This window comes from Elephantulus edwardii, unplaced genomic scaffold, assembly GCF_000299155.1.
Source record: "Elephantulus edwardii isolate Elephantulus edwardi_28Jun2011 unplaced genomic scaffold, EleEdw1.0 scaffold00018, whole genome shotgun sequence".
In the NCBI taxonomy this organism is placed as follows: domain Eukaryota; kingdom Metazoa; phylum Chordata; class Mammalia; order Macroscelidea; family Macroscelididae; genus Elephantulus; species Elephantulus edwardii.
This window is the reverse complement of record NW_006399768.1, coordinates 24448167-24473111: the sequence shown is the minus strand read 5'-3', so window position 1 is coordinate 24473111 and position 24945 is coordinate 24448167. Positions and strand designations below refer to the sequence as shown.

At 38.6% G+C, this 24945-nt stretch overlaps 1 protein-coding gene across 1 annotated transcript in view; it reads right to left on the bottom strand.

Annotated features, from left to right (window-relative positions):
• The window catches only part of SNX25 (sorting nexin 25), a 134058-nt gene that overhangs the window by 98816 nt on the left and 10297 nt on the right, over positions 1-24945 (bottom strand). Inside the window, exons 2-4 of the mRNA XM_006882242.1 lie at positions 21794-22010; positions 11499-11671; positions 7878-8064 (exon numbers count right to left, since the gene is read on the bottom strand). Coding sequence (XP_006882304.1) covers positions 7878-8064; positions 11499-11671; positions 21794-22010 — 577 coding nt within the window. The remainder of the gene's footprint in view (positions 1-7877; positions 8065-11498; positions 11672-21793; positions 22011-24945) is intronic.

Sequence of the window (24945 nt, the reverse complement as noted above, 5' to 3'; positions counted from 1 at the left end):
GTTTATCTGATTATATAAAACACTGTGGACCCAAGAAGCCTGTAGTATCATGACTGTAAAACACACATACAAAATAAGTGTTGTGTTATTCATATTATTATCCCAATGAACCTAAGCACATAGGATTAAATCTGCAGCCCAACAAAATGAGATCTGCAGCCCAACAAAATCAGATCTGCTGAACCACTGCAATGACGAAGAGACTGTAAAACAGAATAATCAGGAGGATCGCTAATCAAATAAGTGACAAGATAACGGTAACATCAGATTCTGAGGCAGGGTGTAGTTTGGATGAAATGAAAATGAAGTAGGGGTCTGACAGGCTCCAATAGGGCTGTATCAGTTGGTTAACTTCAAAGGAGCTAAATTCCTCTCCCCTTAGATAAATGAGAAGCTGAACTCAGAAAACGCTTAATTTGTAGCTCTGCATCTAGGCTGTAAAAGGAGGCTGCTTCTCTGTGTCAAAGTGACTTAGATCCTCTAAATAAGAATCAACTGTGTCATTTCTACAGACAGTGTTTCAGAGAGCAAAGCTTTTGATATTCTAAGAACAAAATTAGTAAGAAAGCAGTAATCACTCAAAGAAAGGGACTGCTATGATATCTGGCAGCTGCAGTGTTCGACTCGAAAGCAATCAACAACAACTGTATGTACTTGAGAGAAATACTGTTTGCTGTTAACCTGAAGTTGTCCTATGTGTCTGTTATTCCAATAATAAACAACCAGGCTGATTTTACATTCTTGGTCTGAGTCACAGTTACCTTTTTCTAAAGGAACACATGTATACTGAATATACATCAAAGCACAATTTCCAAAGTTAACCACTATTAACATCTGATATACCTTTATAACAATTTTTCTATGCAAACATGTATTAGTTGTTTTATAAAATAGAATTTACTTAAATAGACAACTTTAATTTTTTAATTTATCAAAGTATTTTTGTTGTTGTTGTTATATGCTGTCGAGATGAGGAACCAATTCATAGCTGACCTTTCACTGGGTTTTCAGAGGCTATAAATTGCACTGCCCATCTTTCTCCTAAGGAGCAGGTGGTAGATTCAAACCATGTACTTTTGGGATGGCAGTGCAACACCTTGCCGCTAGGCCACCAGGGCTCCCTTTAGCAAGTCATAATTAATATTTTCCTATATTATTTGATAATATTAAGCAATACCATTGTGGTATAGTAGTGCACCATATTTTATTAGGAGCCATCGACTTTGACTCACAGCAACCCTATGTATCGATGAAAATCTTGTCCTCTCCTTTGTCATACTCATCTCTGCTGTGCTTAAGTCCACTGTTGGAGCCACCATGTCAATCCATCTTGTCAAGGGTCTTCCTCTCCTCTATTCTCCCACCATTCCAAGCACGATACCCTTTCTGAGGGGCTGGTCCCCTGTGACAACATGCACTGAAATTTTTCTAATTAAGCCATGTTAAGCATTTTGCAGGAAATACTCTTGGAGAAAACTTTGCATTTATTCATGACTGTGTTATTATAAATTCTTACATAAATAATTATGGATCAAAAAGGATACATACTTTGTGACTTGTTTATCTTTTTTTTACTACTGATTTATAATTGTGACTTGTTTTTCATATCACAAAGTTTTATTACAGAAAGATAATAATTTACAGTCCCACCAACAGGACATGAGGCTGCCTATTTTCCTAGATCCCTACCAATCATAGATGTCATTAAGTGTTTCCATTGTTGTCAGTGTTATACACAGAAAGCTATCTCTGTTTTTGTGTCTTTGATAGCAATGTTCAGAGCAATCTTTTCACGAGGTAAGCTTACCGGCATTACACAGGAAGTGTCATTGTGGAAGGAGTTATAGAAAATGGAAACATTTGGAGTTAGAACTCAGAAAAGTAAGAGGTACTTTCTACTACAGAGTCTCTTAAACTTTTTTCTTTCTAGTGTTCAGACAAAGGTTCATTCCACAAAAACATTACAGCATGCTATCAAACCCTTTTCCATTCGTAGGAAATAGAAGTATTCACTCTACACCCTGCCTTCTATCTCCATAACCTTTACACTACTTGAACAGCTCCAGTTAGGAAGATGTGGAACAAAGCAGTCTAAAGTATCCTAAGCTTTCAGGGTAATTTTCAAAAGTAGATCATGAAGCCTAGTCAGTCATAGTCTAGGAGATCATTACAACAGCAACACACAAGACTCCCCTATGGTGGCTGCACCCAAAGTGCACACCCTAGGAAGTGAACCCAGTTCTCCCACACAAAAGGCAAGAATTCTACAAATGAACCATTAATGTCTGCTAACAATAATGTTTTATACCATCAAGTCGAAACAAACCCAGTGCTGACCCTCCAGGAGGTTTTCAGAGGCACTTACTTGCACAAGAGGAGACTGCCTATCCTTCTTCTGCAGAACAACTGGTGGCCTCGAACCAAGCGCCTTCTGGATTGCAGCACAGCTCCTTGCCACTAGGCCACCAGAGCTAACAATAATAGCAGCTAACAATTATCAATGTGCCAGACACTGGGCTAAGTGCTTTACTCAAACTGACTCTTAATCCTAACAGCAGTTTATAAATCAGATATACTTCACCCACAGTGTAATGCTACTCCAATCATTAGCCCAGAGTGATCTGGAAAGACTCCAAGTTTCTTTATATCAACATGTCTCCTCTTACCAAATTTTCATAAGGTCACTATGAGTCGTGGTCACCTAACATACACCTAACATAACAACAAGAACAACCAATACTCAGATTTGTATTTCCTCATGAATGAAAATAGTCTGTGTCCTCGGATAATGCTTCACTTCCACCTCTGTGTCCTCTACTATTTCTCAAACACTAACAGAAGAAATCACATTTTGAAGTCCATGTATTTTTATTTCTCATAAAATGAAAAGGGCTTTTAGAATATTTTTATAGACAGCATTTCCTTTTACTGAGCGTCTTTTTTAAAACTAAATTTGCATTGATTTTTTTCCCCCCAGAAAAACAGGGCTAGGTACTTCTCATTCTATCTCAGCATGAAAGAGCTGCTGAAACCTTTTCATCATAGCTTACAAAGCTTCATTCTGTTATACACCAGATCACTATCAGTTGGAGCCTGACTTAAAACCAGCTACAGTGGGATGTGGTGGTGTAATTTTTTTTAAGATACCTGTTGTTATGTACTGTTCAGTCAGACAGACTCTTAGCAGACCTTCCAGCAGGTTTCCAGAACTGTAGATCACATAGGATTACTCATCTTTTTCCCAAGCAGCAGCAGGTGACTTTGAACTATGTGCCTCTGGATTGGCTACACAATTCCTTACTCTAGGCCAGTAGAGCTCCCTTAGGGGTACCAAGCCAGTCTAATCCACAACCAGGCTGAAAAAGAATGATTTCGTTTATTTGAGGAAGCACTTCTAGTTCTAACAGAGCTTTGGTGGCCTACTGGTAAAAATCTGTACTGCAATCCCAAAGGCATGCAGTATAAATCTACTAGCTACTGTATGGGAGAAGGACAGGCAATCTCCTCTCAGGAGATTTGTTATTGTTGTTCGGTGCCGTTGAGTCAAGTCGTCAGCGACTCATAGTGACCCTATGAATGAGAGTCCTTGGCACTTGCGTGACTTTCATCCGTTCTCCAGGTTCACAGGGTTTCCGGAAGCAAGCTATTTACGGACGTGGATGCCGCTCCTGCTTCCAAGCTTGTTTCAACCAGGGATCGCCACCAAACACTGTCCACCATGGGTAACCATTAATGCATTGGACACATCAGTGTCACAGTGTTCAGCTTCCACAAGTTACCTCTGTATGGCAAGTGGACACACCAGGGCTATATCACCTAGAAGAATGTCTGAACAAAAAAAACAATAAAAAAAGGGGCCTGAGGGTCGTAGATTAGAGTCACCCACCTTTGGCTTGGTAGCATCGCTTTTGGTCCACTAGGCCAACTGGTCTCTCTCTGTGTTGTTAAGTGCTGTCGAGTCGTCAGCGACTCATAGTGACCCTATGAACAAAAGTCCTCGACACCTGCATGCATGACTTTCATCCTTTCTCCAGATTCATAGGCTTTCCGGAGGCAAGCTGTTTATGGAAGTTGATGGCACTCCTGCTTCCAACTTGGGAGATTTACTGCCTCTGAAAACCTGTTAGAGGGTCAGCTACAAGCTGGTCTGACTCCATAGAAAACAACAACACAACCTTAAAACTTTATTCAAGGTGCTTTGTGTTTTGTTTCCTATGTTCATTTCAGCCTAGCAGAGTTGATGGGCTTTGCTTCCACTATTTATTGCCCACATACATAAGAAAAGCGAACAGTTTCACAAATTACCTAATCTTAAAAAGCAACAATTCCTACCTTAGGCAATTGATCCCTAAATTTTGCTAAGAAAAATTTGAAGAGGGAGAACTTAAACACTAATAAAGTCAGAGAGCCAAGTAATCTAATTTACCAGGAAATGAAAAGAAAAAAATTCAGATTCCAATCAAAGAAACTTTATTAGCCTTAGGAAGTTGGTAAGCTTTATCAGTGTGGCCTCCAGTCTGGAGTCAAATAAAAAGCAATTCTGTCAATAGCAGTAAGCAAACTTGACTCTTGAATTTGACAGCTTTTTTTATTTCCGATGAACCAAGAGTAGTCAATTAAATAATTTATGCAGCATCACCAATTTTGAAAGCAAAAAATATCAATTGCTGTTATTGTAGAGTTGTTTCTAATTGCCTACCTAGAGAAACTTATTAATTTTTATTCAGATTCATTAATCTGGTAGCAAAACAACTATGCTCAGGTACAAAATGACTGATGGCACTAAAGAAAGAATAGTTAACCATGCAAAACAATTCTGATATATCTCTATTAAGACCTTTCTCTTATAGCACTAATTGTCTGCAAATATACAATGCTGGGATCTTTGCATACAAACAGAACACTAGTCCACAAGTCTAGAAAACAATGAATAATGATTTACTTTATCACTATGCCACTATGTCACTATGGATCCTATATTGCACTATCTTAAATTTTCATGAAAGTTATCAAATAATCTGTATCTGACTTCTTCTTATTAAATGTTGTCGAGTTGAGCACAACTCATAGCAACCCTATGAACAAAAACTCTGAACCCTGTTCTGTCCTGCACTATCCTCACACTTCCTGACAAACAAGAGCCCAATGCAGCAGTCATTATGTCAATCCACCAGGTTGAGGGCCTTCCTCTACTTCGCAGACCCTCCACCCTTCCCAACATTAATGTCCCTCTCCAAGGAATAGCCAGCCCCTCCTGGCAACATGTCAAAAGTATGTGAGAAGACTCATCATTCTTGCCTCCAAAGAACACTCCAGTTGTACCCTCTCCCAGACATATCTGTTTGTTCTCTTGGCTGCCCATGGGATGTTCAGCGCTCTTCTACGACACCGCAGCTCAAAAGCATCAATTCTTCTTCTATCATCCTTATTCACTGTCCAGCTCTCGGATGCACAGCTAGTAATCGCAAAGAGTATGGCCTGAATCAGACAGATGCACCTTAGTCCTTAAACTGACATCACTACTCCTCAATAATTTGGAAAGGTTTCTAACTGCAGATTTTCCCAGTTGAATGAGTCTCCACATTTCCTGAATGCTCATAACAAGGGGGTTAATTGTGGAGTCAAGCAAGAAGAAGCTGTTGACAGTTTCAGTTTCCTCTCCATCCATCATGACACTGCCTACTGGTCCAGTGGTAAAAATCTTTGTTTTCCTGATATTTAGACACAATCCACACTGAAAGCTGCATTCCTCGATCTTCTGGAACAAGTGTTTCAAGTCATCCTCACTTTCAGCAACCAAGGTTACAATAAAATAATTTAGCCATGGAAAAACATTTAAGAATCATTGTATTCACATTTATCAATATAAAATATCTGCTCTAGTGACCTAGTGTTCAGTAGTTGTGCTGCCAATCCAAAGGCAGGCAGTTCAAGCTCACCGGCTGCTGCATGGGGGGAAATCATCAATCTCCTCCAGAGCAAGTTAAAGTCTCTGAAAGCCCACTAAGTTAGCTATGAATCAGTTCCAACTTGAAAGCATATAACAACAACAGCAGCAGGTCATAAAAGAGTCTAAAAAGTAATTGTAATTCTACCATGTAGTCTCTATTTTATCTTGGTTGTATTACAGCAGGACGTGGGGGAAGAATGTGCATGAAAAGTGCAAGGTGGGAGGATACTCAAATATATATGTCTGAATCAAGTTAGCATCTCCAGAACCAGAACTTGGTTTGTATATGTGTTTTGAGCATTTTAAGAGGAAGATCAGAAAACAAGGGTATTCTATCATTGTGAACTCTTTCACTTTCTATGAAATGGTATTTAAAAAGGGGTCAGAGAAAGTCAACAGGTGAGCTTTGAGTGCATATGTCAGCCTCTGATAAAGAACCTGGAAAACTGGCTTTTGTATTCTATATCAGCTAAAATGTCACACTTATTAAAATGTAATGTCTAGATTCAGGCCAAAATAACTACTAGAAGGGAACTCTGGTGGCTTAGACATAAGTAGATACTGTGCCAACTCAAAGGTCCACAGTTAAAATCCACTGGCTGCTCTTCAGGAAAAGATGGGTAATCTCCACCTGTGTGATTTACTGCTTCTGAAAACCCACCGGCGGGTTGGTTATGAGTTGGTTCCGACTCAACTGTACACAACAACAGACATATAGACAATAGACATACAGAAAAAGAGGCGTAAAATAAAATATCCTGAGATTGCATCCTGTAAGAAATGAAAATTACTTGTAAACAAAACTACACTACTCTACTGAACCCATCATTATACATATATTTTCAGTGTCCAGGTAAATACAAGAGTACAATTATCATTCACAATGTATACCTCTTAGCAGGTAATAAAATTTAACAGTATGAATTACTTCAATGTTGGCTCTAGTTCAATGTAAACATGGAAAGTATGAAGTCTTTAACTACTGCAAAGACTCAATTTTAGCTAATTTTTTTACATTTACATCAGTGACTAATCTAAATTCCTAGTAAGATTCAAAACTTACAAAAAGTCTCTTTATGTACTACCAGATGAGCATACGAAAAGAAAAAGTAGAGAAAAAGAAACTTTAAAAATTTAGAAGAAAGCATACTCGAGTCATATTGTGTGTGTGTATATATATACACACACACATATAGATATAATAACAGAAAAAGTTAAATAGAAAAACACACACTTAACCCTAAAATATCTTAAGTATAATAAAGGAGATGAAGCTCCCTATAAAATAAAGTTCCATTCCCTAGAGTAGTTTTCAAGTCAATCAAAATGTCTTATCCAATGAGTCAAGAATCCCTTAAGTTCAAATCTGGACCTCTACATTTTCTAAGAAAAACTAAAGTCAATAAAATGTTGTGTAGTGTAATTCAAAATCATCATCTCCTTCCAGGGCTTCTCTATAATACGCATCTGAGCAAGCCTAACAACAAAGGAGATCCAATCTGGCATAACCTGAAGTGACAATACTAACCACTTGCACTGCTAAAGGAAGAACTGGTTAAGCTTTGGCTGTCACTAAACTAGATTAATACATCTTCATTTTTACTTCTATGACAATCACATTTAAAAAAAAATCTAACTAGGCAGAGGATGAGAGAGCTCTGGTGGCAAAATCCATAGCAAGATAAACTGCAAATCCAAAAGTCATACATCTCCAGATCTCCAGTGGTTCAAATCTACCAGCCATTCTAAGGAAGAAAGGGGTACAGTCTCCTCCTATTATGATTCACAGCCTTGAAAACTCAAAGGAGGGTCACTATGAGTCATAATTCACCAATAGCTACCAGACTGATTTGAGGCAGAGGGTAACTAATTAGTAACTTATTAATAATTAGTAACTAGTAGCATGTTATAATTAAACACCAAGTACCTTAGCTGCTTCAGGAACTCAACATCGGAGTTGCTGTTAATAAGCTTGATGAATTCCTCATAAGAAGGAGCATAGGTGTAGGCTCTCTTATGATGTTCATTCATCTGTTCTCTGTACTCCAACTGGGCGAGGAGCATTTGGTTAATATAATCTGGATCACTTAGCAACTCCACTACTGGTTTCAGAACTGTGAGAAAAATAAAGTTAAAAAATCTTACTTTTTTTTTCATGTCACATTATAGAAACTACATTTTTAAATTCCTCAAATGGAGGAAATTACAAACAAGACAACGTTCACACAATATATACACGCACAATGCTGTCTAGGAATGTGGGATGCAACCAAACTATGGCTACACTTAAGTAGCTATTTTACAAAATAAATTCCATTTCAAAGGAGTAATGAAAAAAAAGGTGGTTAAAACCAAATGGCTGCACAGCTACCAAAATTAATGACACCATATTTTTTTCTTTTATTTAGAAGACTCTATACATTTGACCATTGCTATGAGTCATACTCAACCTGCTGGCACTAACAATATATTCTGACCAGTTTTTTCTTCCAGAGGTCAGAGTCAACAGTCCTGTGACTGACCAGCAGATTCTAAGGAAGGAGTTATCTGCAGGGAGATTCTTCCTGGAAGGGAGCATACAGACTGAAAGGGTATGGTGAGAGAAGATGACCCTGGTACACAGCTTTCTTGATTTTAAACCGTCAAGTATCCTCTCGCTCTGTTTGAACAACAATATACAGGCTCTACATAAGCAAGTTTAAGCTTAAGAATGTCCATTCTTCAAAATGTTAGTCAAAATTTATTATGATTCCCACAATCAAATGCCTTTACGCAGTCAACAAAACACAGGTAAACATCTTTCTTGCATTTCTAAGGCCTTCTGACATCAGCAATAATATCCTTCCTTTCACATTTTCTTCTGAATCAATCTCCAATCTGACAGTTGCCTGTTGATGTACTGTTCTAACAAGTCTGTATTTAATATTGTTGTTGTTGTTGTTATGTGCCGTTGAGTCATTTTCGACTCATAGCGACCCTATGTACAACAGCCCTAAACCCTGCTCTATCCTGTGCCAATCTCATTGTCTCTGACACACCCATCCTGATTACCCCAGTCACTGAATCAGTCCACCTCATAGAGGGTCTTCCCCTCCTGCGCTGACCCTCCACTCTGCCCAGCATGATGTCCCTCTCTAAAGACCTGTCTCTCCTTACAACGTGTCCAAAGTATGTCAGACGAAGCCCCAGAATGCTTGCCTCCAAGGAACAGCATGGTTTAACCTTCTCTAGGATGAATCTATTTGTTTTCTTGGCAGTCCATGGTACATTCAGTACTCTTCTCCAGCACCACAGTTCAAAGGCGTCAATTCTCCTTCTATCCTCCCTAGTCATTGTCCAACTCTCTGATGCATAACAAGTGATTGCAAAAACCATGGCCTGTATCAGGCGCACCTTAGTCTCCAGAGAGACACCGTTGCTCTTGAGTACTTTAGAGAGGTCCCTAACCACAGACTTTCCCATGGCAATACGTTTTCTGATTTCCTGGCTACTGGTGCTGAAGAATTTTTTTGCTGAAGAATTATCTTTATTATTAAAGTATTATTTTAATAATTGTTATTATATATTAAATATTTAAGTATTTAATACTTTAATAATAAAGATAATTCTTCAGCAAAATTCTATTTTTGTTTTCTATTAATTATATAGCTTGATAAATCCCTTATTTTGTTACATCACTTTTCATTGGACTGGAATTAAATAATGGATCTCTCCCATTAGGTGGTCAGGAAGCTGACTTAGTAATTTCTTAGTATAGATGAGTAAATACCTCCAGTGCTACACTACCTTGCTGAAATACTTCAATAGCATTCTATCTATTTCTAGAGCCTTGTTTTCCATCAACACCTCCATCAATGTAAATTGACTTCTCCCATCAAAGTAATTGATTCCTGATAACATGACAACTTACTGAAATGGTTCAATGGTACTTCAATATTACACATCAAGGCCTGATTTTTTTTTTTTGCTCTCATTCTTTGAAGCTATAAAATGCCAAATATATTCTTCCCTTTTGGTTTTCTAACTCCAGGTTTTTGCATATTTAATACTGTTTTTTGCCTTTTTTTCAGCCATCCTTTGAAATCTTTTCAGCTCTTTTACGTCATCATTTATTCTGTTTGCTTTAGCTACTCTATGTTAAGGAGTAAATTTCTAAGTCTCTTCTGACAATTATTTTCAGGTTTTCTTTCTTTCTTCTCTTTTGTTTAGTATTTCATGGAATCTGTCCTTGATGATGTCCTGGGTTATTCGGTGTTCAATATATCAGATCTATTCTTGAGGTAGTCTCAAAATTCAGTGGGAGGGACTTCAGGTTGTACTAGAGCACTATAGACTTGTTTCCATTTTCTTCAGTTACACTTTGAACTTCTATAAGGGCACCTGCTGATTCATTCCACCATGAGCCCCTAGTCTTGTTCTCACTAATGACGGTGAGTTTCTCCATTGTCTCTGTCCAAGTTCATTTGATTCCTGTGTGCTCCATCTGGTAAGGCTCATGTGTATAGCCACCACTTACACTGCTGGAAAAGGTATTTGCTATGAATATGTAGCTGGCTTTGCAAAATTCTATTAGATCACTGCAAGTAATTTCTACCATCAAGGACACATTTCTAACTATGAATCTTTCTGTTTTCCAACTTTTATATGCTTATCAGTATCTATCAATTTACATTAATGATGTTAGAACGTATTGCTTCTCATTTTGAGCATATCAGTCAATCAAAGTTCAGAAAACTTTATTCTATCCATGTCTTTAAAGTCAACTCTATTTTGAGATGGTTCAAAGTACAACTCTGTCATATTTTCAGTGTCTTCTAATATAAAAGGCTTATGTTAGCAGTGTATCAAATAATATTTTGCTGTTACTTATAAAGTTTTCAGTGTCTATGCCACTTGTCTGTCAAGTGTGCCATACTGTGGTGGCCTAAATGTTACTGTGATGCTAGGAGCTATGCCACCAGTGTTCCCAGTATCACTAAGATCAGCCATGGTGGATAAGTTTCAGCAGTACTTCCAGACTAAGACAAACATGGCAATCTATGCCTGAAAAAGAATGACCAGTGTAAACTTTACTGTAGCACAGTTCCTTTTTTTACTTATCTCAAGTTCACAAACTTATGCAAAGGCATTATCAATGAATCTTACAGAAAAGGCATATTAAATAATGGTACATCTTAGAATTTTAATGTATAATATTGTTTTTATTAATGCACGCAATATTGGCCCAAATAACTCAAAAGCTATCCCAAATGGATGCTTCCCTGTGGAGAGCATGAGGACTGATTTTCCTGTGTTAAAATAAACAGACTAGATTGTGCATTTGGCCATCTGTTACATAAAAATTTCAAGCTTGGCATGTATGACTAAATGATCCTCTCTTGAGGTGACATTTAAACTTAAAATGCGGAAAAAAACTTTCATTCCCACAAGGCCAATGTCATACAGTAAAGTCTGATCAGGGGTCAAATAAATTGTTATCACATTAGTTAGGAGCAGATTAGTTTGCACAATTATCACTGCATTAGTCATATCAAGTTTGTAAGTCTACCTTTGTTTGTGAGAATTTCTGCAAGCACTATGCGTAAGCTGTGAGACTGGACATCCTTTGAGGGGAGGAGACAAAACATCAGAACCTGAGAACATGTTTGGAGGAATCTTACTTCATCATCTGAGTTCCTAAGGCAAGAATGCAGCACAAAGGGCCTTGGTGGTTCTTCATGTCTAAAAATAATAAGAGATAGAAAAGGGAAGAAAAAATATTCTGGAAACAACTTAGTTACATGACATTAAGTAAAAAAAATACTTCATATAGACAAAGGAAATAATTAAAGTGTTTAATAACTCTGTCACCTCTTCAGCATTATCAACAATTCCCTCAATCACAAAGTCATCTGAAAACCTTATCCTCAAATAAATGCAAATGATTTATTTATGCCACTTACTCATTGTGGCCAAATGATTTATTTATGGCACTTACTCATTGCTCCAGTTGGAAACATTTCATAGCTTACACTCAGTAGACTGCACAGGAAGAAACTGCCCACCTTTCTCCTACAGAGCAGATGGTAGATTTGAACTACCTGCCTTTAGGATGGCAGCGTAACTTCTTACCCATTAGACCACTGGAAACCCCTTATATTTACGCTTCTTCTCGTTTGGTATCTGACCCTCCAGCAGGTTTTCAGAGGTAGTAAATTGCACAGGAGGAGACTGCTCATCTTTTTCTCACAGAATAGCTGGCAGATCAAAGCTGAGACCCTTTTAGTTGGCAGGACAACTCCTTACAACTAAGTCACCAGAGCTCCCTTTAATTTAGATGTTGTTGTCATCGTTATGTGTTGTCAAGTTGGAAGTGACCCACAATTGATCCTCAAGTAGGTTTTCAGAGGCAGTAAATAACACAGGAAGAGACTGCCCACCCTTCCGTGGAACAGCTGGTGGATTCAAGGTACATGCCTTTGCAACTGCAGCATAGCTTCCTACCACTAGGCTACTAGAGTTCCATTTTATTTATAAAGAGAACAAAACTTATTACTGTTTATTGAGGTTGTTGTTTTATGTCATGAAGTTGTTTGTGACTCATAGCGACTCTATGCACAATACCTCTGACTCTAACTCTATCCTAAGCCAATCTCACTGACTAGCACATCTACACATTACTACACATACCAGCACATTACTAGTTATTGTGTAAATCCACCTTGTCCAGTGTCTTCCTCTCCTGTGCTGTTCCTCAACCCTTCTAAGCATGAGATCCTTCTTCTGGCCACATGACCAAAGTATGTGAGGAGTATCAAAATCCTTGCCTCCAAGAAGCAGCTTGGCTTGACCCTTTCCAAAACAGACTTGTTAGTTCTCTTGGCAGTCCATGGTATGTTCAAAACTCTTCTCCAGCACCACAACTAAAAGGCATCAATTCTTCTAAGGACGCTCAGTCACTGTCCAGCTCTCTAATGCACTACAAGTAACTGTGAAGACCATGGCCTGGATCAGGTGCACTTTAGTCTCTAGACTGACATTCTTGCTCTTCAGCACTCTGGAGAGGTCCCTGAATAGATTTTCTAATGCAATTAATCTTCTGATTTCCTGACTGCTGGTGTCAAGAGTGTCAATAGTGGAACCAACAATCTCAATCTCTTCTTCCTCTGTCACAATCTTGTCAACTGACTTAGTGATGAGAACATTTGTTTTCTTCATGTTGAGCTTCAATTTATATTGCAAACTACAGTATTTGACCTCTACAGCAAGTTCTTCAGGTTCTTCTCAGTTTCAGCAAGCAAGGTTATGTCATCTGCATAACACAGGTGGTTGATGAATCTTCCTCTAATTCTGATGTCACATGTTGTTGTTATGTGCTGTTGAGTCACTTGCGACTCATAGCGACCCTATGTACAAGAGCCCTAAACCCTGCTCTATCCTGTGTCAACCCCACTGTCTCTGACATACCTACTACCATTACCCGAATCACTGAATCGATCCATCTCTCAGAGGGTCTTCCTCTCTTGCGCTGTTCCTCCACCCTCCCAAGTATGATGTCCCTCTCCAAGGACTAGTCCCTCCTTGCAACATGCCCAAAGCATGTCAGACTAAGTTTCAGCATACTTGCCTCCAAGGAGCAGCCCAGTGTCACTATCTCCAGGACAAACTTGTTTGTTCTCCTAGCAGTCTATGGTATATTTAACACTCTTTTACAGCACCACAGCTCAAAGGCATCAATTCTCTTTCTATCATCCCTAGTCACTGTCCAACTCTCTGACACATAGCACACAACTGAGAAGACTATGGAATGGATCAGGTGCACCTTAGTCTCCAGCTTGATGTCACTGCTCTTCAGTACTATGAAGAGGTCCCTGACAGCTGACTTTCCCAATGCAAGTCATCTCTTGATTTCCTGGCTATTGATACCGAGAGTGTTGATTGTGGAGCCAAGCAAACTAAAACTGTTAAAAATTTAAATCTCTTAACCATCTATAATGATGCTGTCAATTGGCCCAGTGGTGAAAATTTTTTGGGTTTTTTCCTTATGTTGAGCTTCAATCCATATTGAAGGCTGCAGTCCTTGACGTTCTGCAGCAAGCACTTCAGGTCCTCCGCAGTTTTAGCAGCCAAGGTTGTGTCATCTGTGTAACTCACGTTGTTGATGAATCTTCCTCCAATCCTGATGCTACATTCCTCCTTATACAGCCCAACATCTCAGATGATCTGTTCTGCATTCAGATTGAAAAGGTATGGAGACAGAACACATCTCTGGCGGACACCATTCCTGATTTTAAACCATGCAGTGTCTCCTTGCTCTGTTCTGACGATTGCCTCTTGGTTCAAGCATAGGTTTTCCATAAGCACAATCCAATGTTCTAGGATCCCCATTATTCTCAGAGTCAGCCACAGCTGCTTGTGATCCACACAGTCAAAAGCCTTTGCATAGTCAATGAAGCACAGATAGACATTCTTCTGGTATTCTTTGCTTTCTGCCAAGATCCATCTAACATTAGCTATAATATCCCTAGTACCACGACCGTTTCTAAACCCAGCCTGCACATCTGGCAGTTCTTTGTTGACATACTGCTCCAGTTGTTTCTGGATAATTTTCAGCAGAATCTTGCTTTCATGTGATATTAATAATATTGTTCAATACTTTCCACACTCTGTCGGGTCATCTTTCTTTGGACCGGAACAAATATCGGTCTCTTCCAGTCAGATGGCCAGCTGGCTGTCCTCCAGATTTCTTGGCACAACTTAGTGAGCACATGCACAGCAGCCTCTCTTTGTTGAAATATGTCAATTGGTATGCCATTAACTCCTGATGCCATATACCTTCTCATAAAGTCCAGCGTCTCAAAAGAGCTGTTTGGTATACAGATTAAAAAAGCATGGAGACAGGACACATGCCTGACACACTCCTTTCCTGATTTTGAACCATGCAGTGTTTCCTTGCTCTGTTCTGATAACTACCTCCTGGACCAAACATAGGTTTTGCATGAGTGCAATCAACTGTTCTTGTATTTCCATTCTTCTCAGGGTTAGCCACAACATAATGTGTTCTATATAGTCACATGCCTTTGCATAGTCAAACCTTCCCCTTTATCAGTGTAAACAGGAACATATGAGTATTTTTTGTCTATACAACAAATTAGATAAACTCATTGTTAACAAGCAAAGCTTTTGTTAACAAAAAAAAATTTGAAAGTATTCCTTTACACATGTACTAATATATATACTGCCTTTTTAGTATTACATTTTGGGGAGTGTTTCTTTTACACAAAAGAAGAATGTTTTATTCTTGTACAATGTGTTTTGTATAATAATTCATATATATTGAGTTTCATATAAGTAACTACCATTGCTCTATGCCTTTTACCACTCCATCTCTTCAAAGTCTCCACTGTGTCTTTCTCACTCCCAAGTGTCCACCAACCTCTGCCAACCCAGGGACTTCCCTGCCATTCCTCCCTACTTGCCATTCCTCCCTACTTGCCCTTCCTCCCTTGCACACGTCACGGTTACTTATCTTCCTACTTTCACATTAGTTTTTAGATGGTATTTTTAATTCTTTTACATTCTAGCTACACTTTCCTGTTAAGATTAAAAATTTTAATACAGCAAAATTGATATAATATTCCTTTGTCATGTCAAGTAGTCTTTTTTTTTTGTCAAGTAGTTTTTAAGGGCAATATTTTATTTTAAAACAAAAGTTGGTTGGCATTTACTGGGAGAATTTGGAGGGGGAAAAAATCTACCACAACAAAAGCAACTTCTTAGAATAATACGACAATTCCTTTCAAAGTGCTGGATGGAAGGCTAGACAGGCATCTGCTGATGCAGTCATAGTTCCTGGTGATCGTTTACTGGCTACATGTTCACTGCCTAGGAAATGTCATATAAGCATCTTCCTCATAGTTGGCACTGAGTTCCAACAAGGCAGTCACCTCTTAATTTTCCACAGATCACACTTGTTTGACTAGTCTTTCTGACTTTGACTTACTTGGAAAATATTGTCCTAACTTACCTCTAGGAAGAGAGAGAACTTGGTGCAGTTTGGTGACCGGATTCTCATTATTGCTTGCCTTCCAGGTGACAGAAAAGGGACTCTTTACAGACTTTGAAAACCCACTAGAGGGTCACCTATGAGTTGGTACCAACTCAAAAGCAACAAGTTAAGTTCCATATGAGTATTACTTAGTCCTCATATCTATATCATAAAGGAGATATCACTGTCACCAGTTGGTATGTGAAAAAAATAAGGATCTGAAAGTTAAAATGTATTACGGTTTGGAGAAAGACATCAGATTTGGAAGGGTAGAGAGGCAGCAAAAAGAGGAAGACCTCAACCAGGTGGGCTGACACAGTGAGTGTGGTAACGGTTTCAGTGTGTCAGAGACTGTAAGGATGACACAGGACAGGATTCAAATCTGTTGTTTATAGAGTCACTATGAGTCATACTCGATTCAAGCCACCTAACAACAAGCCCCTTATAGTCCAAAAGAGACAGAGGACAGAAATAACTCTCAAATCCTACTTGGTCTGACTCTTAGGTACAGCTTCATTAAATTACATCATAATCAGAGACTGCAAAAATGAAAGGGGACAAAGAACTGAAGAAGAAAAATATGTGATAAAAATACTCTTTTTTTCTCCTTCAAACAGCATGCTGGTGCTTAAATAACAACAACAACAAAAAAAGCAGCAGAGATTTAAATGAGACAATGAAATTAAAGATGCTATTGATTTACTAGTATAAAAATAATCATTTTAAATCTCTCTAAAATAAGACAGATGGGACAAAGGAAGCAGAGGCAAGAATGAAATGTGATCTGGACTGGCTTAAAGCAGCAACAGAATGAGGGGCCTGTGAATAAGCACAGGCTGACCGGAAAGCTGCTTCCATTCAATTGCTTTCCAGTCAGCCAGAGGATGTGTTGCTTTTATTAACGCAATTTATTATTCTCTTGCCTAATAGTGGCCAATTCAATCAGGTGATGCTACGGTTGACAAAGTCATTTTTTATTTGAAAACGCTGTACCAATGGAGATTGAGGCTGAGGGCATTGTTTACTTGGCGAAGACTGATATGTATATAGCCATCCATTTCAGCCTCATGGATGCCAGTTTTATTGTGTGCTTGGATGCAGTATGAGATCGTGGTTCCTCAGGGTTCACTTCCAGGGCACAAATATCTTTTGGCAAAACACCAGTGACTTACTGGCACATCTTTAAATATTAATAATCCTAGAAAACAGTGGTAGGGTTTTCTTACTAATAATTCTAAAACAGAGCTTCTAGGAACAGCCTAGGCATGAGTAAAATACATCAACCCATGGCATTAAAAAAAAAACAAAACAACACCTAGACGCTTACAGAGAAAGAGCTTCTACAATGGAATCATCTTTCTATTAGTCTGATGTTTTACCTATAAACATGGTATTGGCAACAAATGCAGCAATTACAGAATTGGTAAATATCTCAATGAAAAGCCTCTTCTTATATGAAAATATTGTCATCTAGAACTAAACACTAAACTTCTCCAACCACCTGCTCTTCTCCAAACCTATCAGCCATTAACATAAAATATTGAGTTAAAATACTGTCCTTGATCAGACTGTAACATAAATAGCTTACTTTAAAATGAGTCTTTAAATTCAAACAAGTCTTTGACCAAGTCTCTCAGGCAGAACAATGGAATACTCTATATAATGATGCCACAGCAAATTAGCAAGTACTCCAAAGAATCAATGAGCTTTCTGAAAAGAGAGGCTGAAGCTCTTGATGCTGTAAGGCAGTAATCTAGAAGTCTTTTTTTCCCTAATTTTCCTTATTCATACACATACCCCTTTTCTAGAAGATACCTTCTCTAAAACCAGTCATTTTCAAAGGGTGATGTAAGCAGCTTAGTGGTCATCAAGACTGTTAGGACTCTGTAAGGTCAAAAGCATTTCACATAAAAAAAAAAAAAAAGCATTTCACAGAATTAAGGAAATGTCCCTCTCCTTTTCATAAGTACAGAGTAAAGTTTTCCAAAAGCTTTGAGACATATGATGATACCATTGTTCTGATGGTAACTCAAAGAACACTATGTATTCTTCTACTATGAACACTTCTTAGTTTTAATTTCTAATGTTGCTGTAGTTGTTATTGTTAGGTGCCATCAAGTCCAGTATAGCTCATAGCAACTCTACAAACAAAAGACCTGAACCCTGTTCTATCCTGTGCCACCCTCACACTCCATGACACACAAGAGCTCACCACACTAGTCACCATGTCATTCTACCTGGTTGAGAGTCTTCCGCTCCTTCACTGACTCTCCATCCTTCCCAGCATCATGTCCCTCTACAAGGAAGAGACAAGCAGTAAATGTTGTAAAGTATTAAGTCAACTGTGACCCATAGAGACTCTATGTACAGCAGCTCTGAATCCTGCCCAGTCCTGAGCCAGTCTCACTCATTCCAACACACCAATCCCTACTGTCTCAATTACTGTATCAATCCATCTCATCTGGGGTCTTCCTCTACTGTGCTGTCGCTCCATCTTTACACACATGATTTTTCTTCTTTACAGACTGGACCCTCCTGGCCATGTGCCCAAGGTATGTGAGAGGGAGCTTCCAAACTCTAGCATCCAAGAGAAACTTGGTTTCACCCTCTCCAATATAGACATTTGTTTTGTTTTCTTGGCAGTCCATGGTATGTTCAATACTCTTCTCCAGCACCACAACTCAAAGGTACTGATTCTTCTTCTGTCATCCTTACTCATGGTCCAGCTTTCTGATACACAGCAAGTAATCCAAGACCATGGCCTGGATCAGGTGCACCTTAGTCTCTAGAATGACATCGCTGTTTTTTAGTATTTTAGAGAGTTTCTCAACAACACATTTTCCCAGTACAATTCGTCTTTTGATTTCCTGACTGCTAGTGCCAAGAGTGTTGACTGTGGAGCCAAGCAAGCTTTAACAATTTCTTCTCCATCTATCATGGTGCTGCCAACTGGCCTTGTGGTGAGAAGCTTTTGTCTTCTTTGATGTTAAGCTTCAAAACATACCGAAGACTACAGTCCTTGATTTTCTGTAGCAAGCACTTCAGGTTCTCCTCAGTTTCAGCAAACAAGGTTGTGTCATCTGCATAATGTGGGTTGTAGATGAGTCTTCGTCCAATCCTGATGCCACATTTCTCCTCATAAAGCCACCTTCCCAAATGATCTGTTGTGCACAAAGATTGAAAGGGTATGGGGGACAGAATGTACCCCTGATGCACTCCTTTCCTGATTTTGAACCATGCAGTGTTTCCTGGCGGGGACAGACTGTACCCCTGATGCACTCCTTTCCTGATTTTGAACCATGCAGTGTTTCCTGGCTCTGTTCTGAAGACAGCTTCCTGGTCCAAGGTTTCATAAAGGCACAATCAAGTGTTCTAGGATTCCCATTCTCCTCAAGCTTGGCCACAATTTGTTGTAATCCACACAGTCAAATGCCTTTGCACAGTCAATGACACAGACAGACATTCCTCTAGGTACTCTGCTTTCTGCCAACATCCATCTGACATTAGCGATAATGTATCTAGTGTGTGTCAAGACCTCTTCTAAACCCAGCTTGTATTTCTGGTAGTTCTCTGTCAATGTACTGTTCCAGTCATTTCTGGATAATCTTCAGCAGGATTTTCCTTGAGTGTGATAGCAGTGGTATTGTTCAATAATTTCTACACTCTGTTGGGTCACCTATTTTTGGAATGGGAATAAATATGGATCTCTTCCAGTCAGTTGGCCAAGTAGCTATCCTCCAGATTTCTTGGCACAACCTTGTGAGCATATCCAGGGCTGCATCTGTTTGTCGAAATACGTCAATTGGTATTGAATCAATTCCTGGAGCTTTATTTTTTGCCAAGTCCTTCAGAGCAGCCTGAACTTCCTCCTTCATCACCACTGCCTCTTGATCATATGTTGTTTCTTAAATACAGTAAATGTTAATTAGTATGTGGTAAGCACTTTAACTACTAGCTCTCCAAGAAGGCAAAGGAAGAATGGGAGCCCAGTTTCTTAGTACCTATAAACTGCATGACATACGAAACTCATCCTGCCTGATTTCAAGATACCAATGTATTATTGCTGAATTCAGGGTTTGGAAGTAATATATAAAGTTGTTACAAGTTACAACCAGATATGATCCATATAAGTTCTTTGAGGTTCTTAATAGAGGGATCTTCAAGTAAAAAAGTCAAAGGAACCACTCCTCTACAATAACGTTTTACAAACTATGAACTGTGAGTCTCAAAGAATGAAATAAATTTTGGCCACAAAAAGTATTTCAAAATATCATAAATGGTAAAAAAGATAAAAACTATCACAAGCAGAAAGAGCACTATGTTATGTGCGCCACACAACAAACTTTATTAAATACTCATCTGCAAGGACTAAAAGCAGGAGCATAGGAAGTCTCTGATGGCTGCATGAATTTTAACTTTATAAGCCTGAGAGAGTTAATTTTCAGGAGAAAAGGCAATCTGTGGGCAAAGGCAAACACTGAAGACCTGCAGCTCAACACAGTAGCAGCTGAACTAGGTCCAACTGCAAGAGCAACGTCAAAGGGCAGAAACAGGAACTGCTTTGGGGGAAGAGCAGGTAATTCTGCCTTTTAGAAGAGAATATGAGCTACCACCTGCCCAGTAAGAATGCATAAGCTTAGTCATCCTCCTATGTAGTTTTCAAATACTTTATTTCTGCTCTCAAAAAAAAAAGGCATAGAATTATCCAAAGAAACAGGACATATAACTGTAGGGAGTATCACCCTAATCCAGCTCAGTTCATATCCCCACCTGACAATAAAAGCAAAAGTATAGTCATTTAGAAGTCATGTAAAAATTAAAATGCTGAAATATGCAACTCATCATTTTCACACATATTCAAGAAGACAACCACTTAAGATCGAATCAACAAAACCTAAAGTGTGAATTTGTTACGAGTGAAAGAAATAGCCTTGAAGTCTTCTTACAAAGACAGATTCACTTAATAGGCATGAACTCTGGAAAAAGAGTGACAGGACAAAAGGCTAACGTGCCTGAACATGAGCTATTTTTACACTGAAATGTTTTCTCTAATTACAATCCACAAGCTGTATTATTAGGCTCTTTTTAAAAATCAATTTTGAAGATACTGTCATGATCTCTTAATATAGAACTCACACACGAAAATTCCTAAGAATTTAAATTTTTCTTAAAACTGTCAACTGACCATGTTTACAGGATGAAATACTGTTATTTACATTTTCTACACCTAAGCACTGTTCATAAAATAAGTGGATTTTCTATTAGAAAGTTATAAAACTTACCCTTCCAGACCACCATCATTATTCTCCCTCAATATGTCTTTAGGGAGCTCTGGTGGCTTAATGGTAAGGAATAGTGCTGCCAATACAAAGGTATACAGTTTGAATCCACCAGTTGCTCCACAGAAGAAAGCTAGGCAGTCTCCTCTTATGTGATTTACTCCCTCTGAAAACCTGCTGAAGGGTCATTTCTGACGTGATGCTGCACAACAACAACAGCATGTCTTTATATTTTCAAAGCAAGTGCCAGCAAGAGAAGATATGTCTAGATTTTGACCTTATATTTAATAAGACAGGAGCTCTGGTGGCTTAATGTTAAGAAGAGGCACTTCCAACCCAAAGGAATGCTGTTCAAATCCACTAGCTGTGCAAGGGGGAAAGATGGACAATCTCCCCTGAAGCAATTTACTGACTCTGAAATCCCACTGGGGGTCAGCTATGAGTCAGTTCCAACTTGACAGCACATAATAACAACATTTCAAAGAATACAGAAAAAGGGGGGAGGGGGGGAGGAGTTGCTCATTACATAAAAGTTACCTGGCATTAGCCGCTTTCAGGTCATAGAAATGAGTGAGTAAAGTTCTCACAACTTCGTTGCAGATAACTTTCACCACATCCACATGACTCAGTCTGTTGCGCAGCTGTTTGACAATTTCCCAAAAGTCTTCAGAGAGGAGATGGTAAAGCTGTCCCTCATCTCTGCTGAGGTTCCCATACCAGGAGAGAATGTAATCTCTGTAAACGTAGTCGAACACTAACAGGAATAAACAAAGCAGTAAGCACAACATACATGAAGCAGCAAACAGAGACATCACTTATACTGGGATCTGGCCACCTCCAACTTAGTATTCCTTAAAATAGAGTGGAAAACAAAACTTAAGAGAAGGTAAGTAATCCTTTTTTCTAAGATCTTTTAAGATGAAAAATTCTCTAACTAGAGTGTTTGGATTGTGGTGACTTCATGTATTGAATTTCTTGGACAGTGTAATTTTCAAATTTCATATAAACATTTCTGGATTAAAAAACTGAACATCTAACACAGAACATCTAACACCATATGACAATATGCCACAGGGTGTACTTAGTTACTAGGCTTTTGTTTCTCAATTCCAAATGCATCCCTTCTGGCCCTGCAGGTCTCTTTTTGCCAATTGGCATTATATTAAGCTTCCACAGGAGAGGATGTTGGTAGGACATCCCAATATGAAGAGGATTCTTTTCCTGGTTTCTCTGTGTTTTCCCATGATCTTATGATCTCAAATTTTTAGCATTCAGACCACCCAGTTATCATTCGCTGCCAATTTCAATGGCACTCACCAGGCAGCTTCCCGGCAAACTCTGTGGTCACCATAGAAACAGATTCATCCACTCACACTGAATTATCTCAGCAAACTTCTCCAACACTCGGTTAGGCCAAGATCTCAGCCCAGGATGAAGAAGGGTCCCCCCCTCTTCTGCATTTATTCCTCCCCAGATATTCCTGTCTTACACATAGAGGTAGTAGCTATTCTTGCATTTGTTGTTTTATTCTTTCTAGTTCTTCATTCCTGAGTGTGTAAGCTCAAAAGGAGCCCATGTAGCATAATGCATTATGTATCTGACTGCTATCTAAAGGGTCAGGGGTTTAAATCCTATTCAACATACAAAGATGAAGCAGTCTCTTTCTCATAAAGCAGCTTTGAGCTCATTTTCTTTGGAAATTGTCTCATGTCTATTTTCTTAATTCTGGATTAATTCTAGGTGAAAACTCAAAATCGCATACTTTCTCCTGTTATGTTCTATCAGATTAGAAAAACCAAAATAAAACCCCAAACCCTCAAATTCACTGCCATCAAATGGCAATCTATTCACAGCTAACCCTTCCAAGTTTCTGACGTCGTAAACTGCACCGGAGGGAGCTGTCCGCCTTTTTATTTTCTACTGGACAGATTAGCACTATCCAAGAGACACAGGGACAGCCAGGAATGTCATTTAGTTCCATTGTCATAGCCCACATGAAGCTGCACTGCTAGTCCAAAGACTCAATCTCTCTGGCAGTTAGAATCTGCCACCAGTAGCTCTGAGAGAGAAAATTATAATCTCCTTCCATGTGATTTATAGAATGAGGGAGTGAAAAGCGGTCCTAAAAAAGTTTTCAAGAAACTGATAAAATTAATTTTAATATTATATCTTACTTAATATTAAAACTTCAATATAAAATAAGTATTTTTTTCAATTTTAAGATACATTTTTCATTCAAATTTTCTTAAAATTTGGTGTATATTTTGTACCTGTCGTACATCTCAAATTGGACTAGCCATGTTTTAAGCATATGAATCACGTCTACAGACTAATAATGACAAGTACAGCCCTAGATCATATAGAAAATTAAGCTGATATGATTTTATTTTTAAAAAAATCTATGTCTTTGGAGGAAGAAAGTATTGAAAGGTAAGTAGAAGATTGCCCCAGAATCCCAAGGGTAAAAAACATTTAGGGATACAATCCTGAATTATACTCTAGAATACTAAAGTTTTTTAATCACTTTAATTATCACTCATATATTTTTCTTTGTTTCTTTTTCAAACACACATTATTTGGCTTAATTCCACCTGTTACTGTATATCATTTCAGATGTCCTCCTGGTATCTGTACACTCAGAATTGAGACACACAAAATACAACCTGTGACATTCTACTTTACATCTGGTATGCAAATAGCTATCCTATGAGTCTCAAATATTTTCTGAACCTAAGAGTCAGTACTCATTTTAGTCATCTTGACCATTTCAGACAAGCTTAGAAACTTAAGAAAGATACAATTTTAGCTGTGGTGTTCTGCTTGTTTTTAGAGGGGCAACTAGGCAGTCATATCACTCTGACAAAATCAAATGGCAGATGGGAGTTCCAGCTCAGGATTAGTATTCACTCTATTTGAGGGTTTCAGCTAACTGTAAATGTTCTTGGTTATAAGGAAGCATCATTCTTTCCTCAATATTTTGTGATGGACTGTCAACCATGAATATCCAACCAATTTTTTACCTATTTCCAACATTATTCTCAACTCAGCTGCCACGGAGCTGACCCTCCAGCAGGTTTTCTGAAGCTGCAAAGTGTTCAGGAGGACACTGCTCATTTTTCTTCTGTGGAGCCACTGGTAGATGTGAAGCATCAGAGAGGTACCATCTTTGGGTTAGCAAAACAACTCTCCATACACTATGCCACCAGAATCACTCACAATATAACTTTGTAAAAAGTTACATAATAGTATCTTGAATCCCAAAGCTTAAAAATATACATTAATTGCACACTCATGTTTATTGTGGCTTTGTTCACAATAGCATAGAGCTGGAAACAACCCAAGTGCTCATCAACAAGCAAATGGACAGAGAAGCTCTGGTATATTCACACAATAGAATACTATGCTGCATTGAAACAAGGAACTCATGAAATATGCAAAATGGATGACACTGAGGACATTATGCTGGGTGACGTATCACAGTCACAAAAGAATACTGCAAAAGGCCAGTGTTGTAAAACGAGACTGACACCAGGGTTGAGGGAAGACAGGAAAGGAGGGAGGAATGATGTATATTGCACTGAAACAGATAAGGGAGAGACTGTTTCAAAGGGATATATGAATGGGTATTGTCATTACAAAGTCCTGAGTGAAGGCTGCATAGTAGAGTGGACTTGGGGGGGAGGGATTGT